Source organism: Erpetoichthys calabaricus, chromosome 2, assembly GCF_900747795.2.
Source record: "Erpetoichthys calabaricus chromosome 2, fErpCal1.3, whole genome shotgun sequence".
Lineage (NCBI taxonomy): Eukaryota > Metazoa > Chordata > Cladistia > Polypteriformes > Polypteridae > Erpetoichthys > Erpetoichthys calabaricus.
The window spans coordinates 164,447,670-164,454,082 of NC_041395.2; the positions used below are offsets into that span (position 1 = coordinate 164,447,670).

Sequence of the window (6,413 nt, forward strand, 5' to 3'; positions counted from 1 at the left end):
GTTGTTTGTATCATGGAAATATAAATGTGCACACAATATTAAAAACTGTATTCAATAACGCACATATTCTTTCAATAACTATTATTCATTTTAATTTATACATCATTAGTGTAACAATAATATGTAAACATTGAACATGCCATGTAAATATAAAGATGTAATGGGAACAATAAGCTGCTACGTCCCCATCATGTTCCTGGTAATACATTTAATTTTATGATATATTATTTTTTATTTCCGACATCATTATCATAATGAAATGTGGCTAAATGCAGTTTTACCTATAGCAATTTATTGCAATAAATATTATATAATACTAACACTTTTTCTATGTTTTTAGGTGACTATAACTCTTTTTACTTTGCACATAATCTAGGTAATGCATATGTAATCATAAAAAATTTCACCACCATTTTCGACCTCCCTAAGTGCAAAAATATTTTAATATACAGGTAAAGTTTGATTATAGAGATAAATGATTGTGTATCGATATTATTAATTAGTTATGATGAGAAACAAGAGATATGATATTTGAAAAATACTGTGCAACTGGAAGTGGTTCCGATGACCTTTTCCTCTATCTCAGTATACGAAAAAGTTGAGGGGAGCACACTCCCGATTATTTTTTTCTAGCACTTTGCCACATAAAGTGTACATATTGTTTATGCTTGTAATTTACTAGTTGTGTGTATAATTATTATTTCTGTGGTACTCTATACAGATTTCAAAGATTATGTCTTGTGAACATAAATATAAGCACTATCTAAATGCCAACAGTCAACATACAAGAAAACAAGCTGACATTTATTAACGGCCTCACTACACTGTTTTTAAAATGAGAAATATGGCTCATTAACATAGTTTCTAATTGTCAACCTAGGGGTTAGTAAGTTAAGAGCTTGTGAAATGTTTGTTCCAAAGGCAGCAATCAATAAAATCCAATTTTTAAAAGTCAGTTCTGATAAAACTGCAACTGCCTTCCAGTGCTGAAAAAAAATAAAAGTCCTTTACCCTGAATGACTACTTTCAAGATGATTGCTCTCCTCCTGCTTCTTCTCCTCATTCTTGGAGATTAACAGATCCTTGCTTTCTGTCTGGTTGCTTGGACCCAAAAGTTGTCCTGGTGCTTGACTCCCATCCTTTAACAGGAAAGGCAACAATAACAATAATCATAACAATAACAACATAAAAAATTGTCTGCTCTACACTAAAGTGCGTTCAGCTCTAAAATGCAAGTACCAGCATATGTTGCTGGATTAGTTATATTGGACATATTTTTAAAAATGTATTTATGCATTAAAGTGAAGGAATGATAACAAAAAAAAAATATATATATATAATGAAATCATGCAAGCAATTTAACAGCCATTCAACATGTTACATACAGTAGGATTCTTAAAAACCTACCTAATCTAATTCAGGGTTGTGGTGAGCCAGACTTTACCCTGGCAGCACTGGGCCCAAAACAAATAGGTATTTTTAATAATTTACCATCAATATTACATTGTATTTAAGATAACATGAAGTATTTGTCCTCTGCTTTAACATAGGAGTTTGAGTAATAAAATAATGGCCACATTTGTAATATGAAACATTCATGCAGTTAACAAACCATAACTCAAGTTTTCCAAAACACAATGAATCATGAAGTGATCCCCAACTGTCTAACCTTACATTACGGCCTTGGTTTAAACATTGTGGCAGGCGGCTGGGCGTCATACCCAGCCGGGATGCCTGAAAGGACCGGGAGAGGGACTATACCTCCCCCAGACCACGAGAGGGCAGCCGCCCTGGTTAGTATGGGGTAGGGAATCCATTCCCGGGCTCCCGGTATTCCCGGACATTTTTCATTTCCGCATTCCCAGGAATTCTGCTGTAATTTCCGAGAAAACGGGAACGGCCAAGCTCGCATATATAGCGTGTAAAAGTGTAAAAATCGATCAAGAAATAACAGAGTTATAGTTGAAAATAATTAAGGTGGCACCATTGCTGCAGCTTGCACTTCATCAGACAACAGCTTTGAACAGCAACTTGAAATTGCAATGCGTCAGTCTGTTGCATCCGCATTATCTGTGCCAAGAAACTTGCCATCACAGAATGATGACAAGAAACTGGATGCATCAGTAAAAGCTGAAATGGCGGTGTTACAGAGCAACGGCAAGTGCGGGCGTTGTTTAGAACAAGTGTATCAGTATCTGATGATTGTGCTGCCTACTTCAGTGGAGGCAGAGTGTGCTTTCTCAGCGGCTGGCATACTTCTGCATGAAAGTGCGCTCTTGTCTGGACGACCGCACGATGGACACGTTAATAATAATAATAATTCATTACATTTATATAGCGCTTTTCTCAGTACTCAAAGCGCCATCCACACGAAGGAACCGGGCAACGAACCCACAATCTTCCACAGTCTCCTTACTGTAAAGCAGCAGCACTACCACTGCGCCACCTGTGAGGACGTTGTGCTTTCTACGGTCTTATTACCGCACCTAAACATGTACTACATGTACTACTACTACATGTATAGTACATGTACATGTACTATATGACAGCATGAACTGCTTGTAGATAAGGTTAGTCTTTTATTTGTGTCAACATATTGCAGTAGTTTTATTAAAAATAAGTGTTGGTCGTTCTAAAACCATTCACATGCGAGATGCTCGTGCACGGTGTCATCCCCAGGAGCCCGGGAATGAAATGCGGGATTACCGAATTCCCGGGAATGGATTCCCTTGTATGGGGGCCACAGGAACCGAGCTTGTACGCTCAACTGTATTGGGGCCTGTGGTCACTGCCAGGAGGCGCCTGGAGAATCGTAGAGCCCTGGAAACCAGCACTTCTGCCACACCAGGAAGTGCCGGCGGAAGTTCATCAGAGGCACCTGGATCACGTCCGGGTGGGGATAAAAGGGAGTCGGAAAACCGGAGTCGGGTGGAAGAAGGCAACACTCGGGAGTGAGGAGGAAAGGCGGCCCAGAAAGGACTAGTGAAAGGCCTGACTAAAAGGGTGCTTGGTGCTGGAGCACTGTGTGTGTGCGGGACTTGTATTTGTGACATTGTGGAATAAACGTGTTTTTTAGAACTGCTGCTGTCTGTCTGGTTGTGTCCGGGCTGTCCTACTTACAACATTTATTTAAACTACTATATAACATAACACATCTGAATAAATGGACCACAATGTAACTCTTTTGAGCCTTGTTATGAAACCTTTAACAAAATATATCTAAAAGGATATCCAAAAATGCAAATACATAGTACTTAAGGAATAAGATTTGCAGCCTCAATTCACTTTAGAAATTAGAAGGCACTTCTGTGGCTACTGTTTTTGTATCAGCCCATTTATTAACCAGAATCCATACAGTTCTGTTAAGTAAACACCTTGTTTAATTTGATGAATCATATTTTTTTTTTAGTATGACAGTCATGAAATTAACCATCCAGTTTGGATTACTTGTGTATAAAATGTATTCAGACAAGATAAAATTTCACTTTTTCAGCACCATTGACAGATACAGTAGATGAATGTACTTTTTTTTGTTCCCAAGGGGAAATTAAAACTTTACAGAAAAAAAATGTAAATATTTATATTGCAACAAAACAAACAAAAAATTACCCTCCAAACATACATAAGAACTTCTGGCTTGAATAAGGGTCATTCTATGTCAAATCAATTGATTTTCCAGAAATCCCACATATACTGTAGTCTCAAAAAAGTCTGAAAAAATCCAGGTATGCCCATGTTATCCAGGAGAAACCCTGTAAAAATTATTTTGATGCAAGATAAAGACCTTCCAAGATACAGCCAATTTTGTGATGGGAGATTTCATTTTTGACACAGCTTTATTATTTCATTAATTTCATAAGACCGTATCTTAGGAACTAAACCACCTAACTGGCTCATATTTTGCATAATGGTACCTTTATACAGTGGGGAAAATAATTATTTGATCCCCTGCTGAATTTGTAAGTTTGCTTACTTACAAAGAAATGAACAGTCTCTAAATTTTATAGTAGTTTCATTTTAATGGAGAGAGACAGAATATCAACAAAAAATCCAGAAAAAAAAACACATTACATAAAAGTTATAAATTGATTTGCATGTCATTGAGTGAAATAATTATTTGATCCCCTACAACCCAACCAGAATTCTGGCTTCCACAGTTTGGCACACAAATTATAATCAATCAATCAATTACAGATACTCCTGATCTCAACTCATTATGTGTATAAAGTACACCTGTCCACAGAATCAATTTCTTCCATTCCAACCTCTCCACCACCATGGGCAAGACCAAAGAGCTGTCAAAGGTTGTCAAAGGACATCAGGGACAAGACTGTAGACCTTTACAAGGCTGGAATGGGCTATGATCAGAAGGCAGTTGGGACGACAGTCACCAAGAACACCACTGATAACACACTACGCCGTAATGGATTGAAATCTTGCAGCACCCACAAGGTCCCCCTGCTGAAGATGGCACATGTACAGGCCCAGCTATTCACTGGCAAACTTAAGATCATCATATGCTATACCAATTAATGTACCACCGTGCAATGTTTGAGCCTGCTCGGTGGTTTAGTTCTTGAGCTATGGAGTTGTGAGATTTGATAAAAAAATGAGGCCGGATAAAATCGACACCGCTCCCTCCCCTCGGGAAACTGGCTGTATCTTGGAAAGTATTAATCTTACATCAAAAAAAAAATTAAAGGATGTCTCCTGACTAACATAGGTACAAACTGGTAATTTTTCCAGAATTTTCTGAGCCTGAAGTATGTGGGCCATTAGTTGATTTGACATGGAATGACCCATAAGACAGGTACTTCTGTTGATCAAAGGCTTATTGGTGGCAGTAAGATGATCAGGGGCCTCATGTATAACGCCGTGTGTAGAACTCACATTATAACATAGCATAAGCACAAAAGCGGGAATGTGCGTACACACAGAAAAATCCAGATGCAGGAATCTGTGCGTACGCAAACTTCCACATTAATCCGCTACATAAATCCCGATCAGCGTGAAAAGTAACGCACGTGCACGCGCCTGCTGTCCCGCCCCAACTCTTTGAATATGCAAATCAATATAAATAGCCCTTAAGCTCAGCCTTCTGTGAAAAGACAATGGGAAAAGCACGGGGGAAAATATAAGAATTTCAGCGAATACCAAGTGGAGGCAAGGAAAAATGTACTATTTGTTGGTTTAAACAGAGGTATAAACAAGAAAAGGAAGTTGATCGAGTGACATAGCATGTCAGAGAAACTCGAAAGCTCAAGTTCACAAAGTCGCACAGTGCTCACAATAAAAAAAGAAGTTGTCAGATATCAAATTTGCTATGAAAAGCCGAGTCGTAGCCCACCGTCTGAGTTTCATATGAAAGCTTATTAGGGTACAGAGAAAAAAAAAATAGGGACACAGTGGGGAAAAAGCACAAAATTTCAACTTTAATCTCGAAATTTCCACTTTGATCACGTAGTTTATTTTGTCATTAAAGTAGAACATCATAAACTTCACCTTAAAATCATTTAATTTACTAGTTTCTCAAATCCCATCGTAACTAAAGTAGCACGTTAAATGCTTTGTTTTGTTATTTGATCTTCTATGTGCTTTATGTGTGTGAATCACTATGTGCTTACTGGCTTTCTCTTCCTCCAACAGGACACAAAAACCATTACATTCTCAATATTACAGCTCTCTGAATAACTAAAATACTGAGATGTATACTTGATATAATTTTCATGACGATAGGAGTTAAAGCATGTTATTAAACATGGGAACACGGTGGCACAGTGATTGTGCGTGACCTTCCATGAAATAATTTATTACAGCAGTGCTGTCTCTTTCAAACGTACTAACCACCATATTCCTGTCCTTCCTTTTCTTTCTCCAAATACCCAATCGCCACACAATCAGCTCTGTAATAGACGTTAAGCCATCTGTAAGCTTATAATGCCGATTCTTCAAAACTATTAAGGAACATTGAAATATCTGCGTAGTACATGTTTAATTATTCTATCCTTCATGCCAGTCCCAGTAAAGCATACAGTGCGAGGCAGGAACAATCCGTGAACGGAGCGCCAGATCCTTGCTACTGTAGCGACACCGTGTCCTTTAATTATTAATAATATAGATTATTTAAATGAAGTTTTATCTGTATAATATAATAAACATTTTGTTGTATTTCATCTTAAAAATGATATCATCATCATATGTAAATACACGCTTTATAAAGTGGCTCAGGTTGTGCAATATTATAACTGTAGTGCAAGTTTACAGCGAGGTGATTGTACTTATAAGTACAAACAGTTCTACAAGGAGCACTTGATGAACTGATTGATTGCATTTAGCGCTCTTGGGATGAAACTCTTTCTGAACCGCCAGGTCCGTACAGGAAAGGTTTTGAAGCGTTTGCCGTGTGAGAAGCA

General features: G+C 37.8%; 1 protein-coding gene across 2 annotated transcripts in view; it reads right to left on the reverse strand.

Annotated features, from left to right (window-relative positions):
* Positions 1 to 6,413, reverse strand: part of samd7 (sterile alpha motif domain containing 7) — a 65,468-nt gene that overhangs the window by 22,832 nt on the left and 36,223 nt on the right. For both annotated transcript variants that reach the window (XM_028794742.2, XM_028794741.2), the window contains exon 3: positions 1,012 to 1,139. In XM_028794742.2, the coding sequence (XP_028650575.2) occupies positions 1,012 to 1,139 (128 nt within the window). The remainder of the gene's footprint in view (positions 1 to 1,011; positions 1,140 to 6,413) is intronic.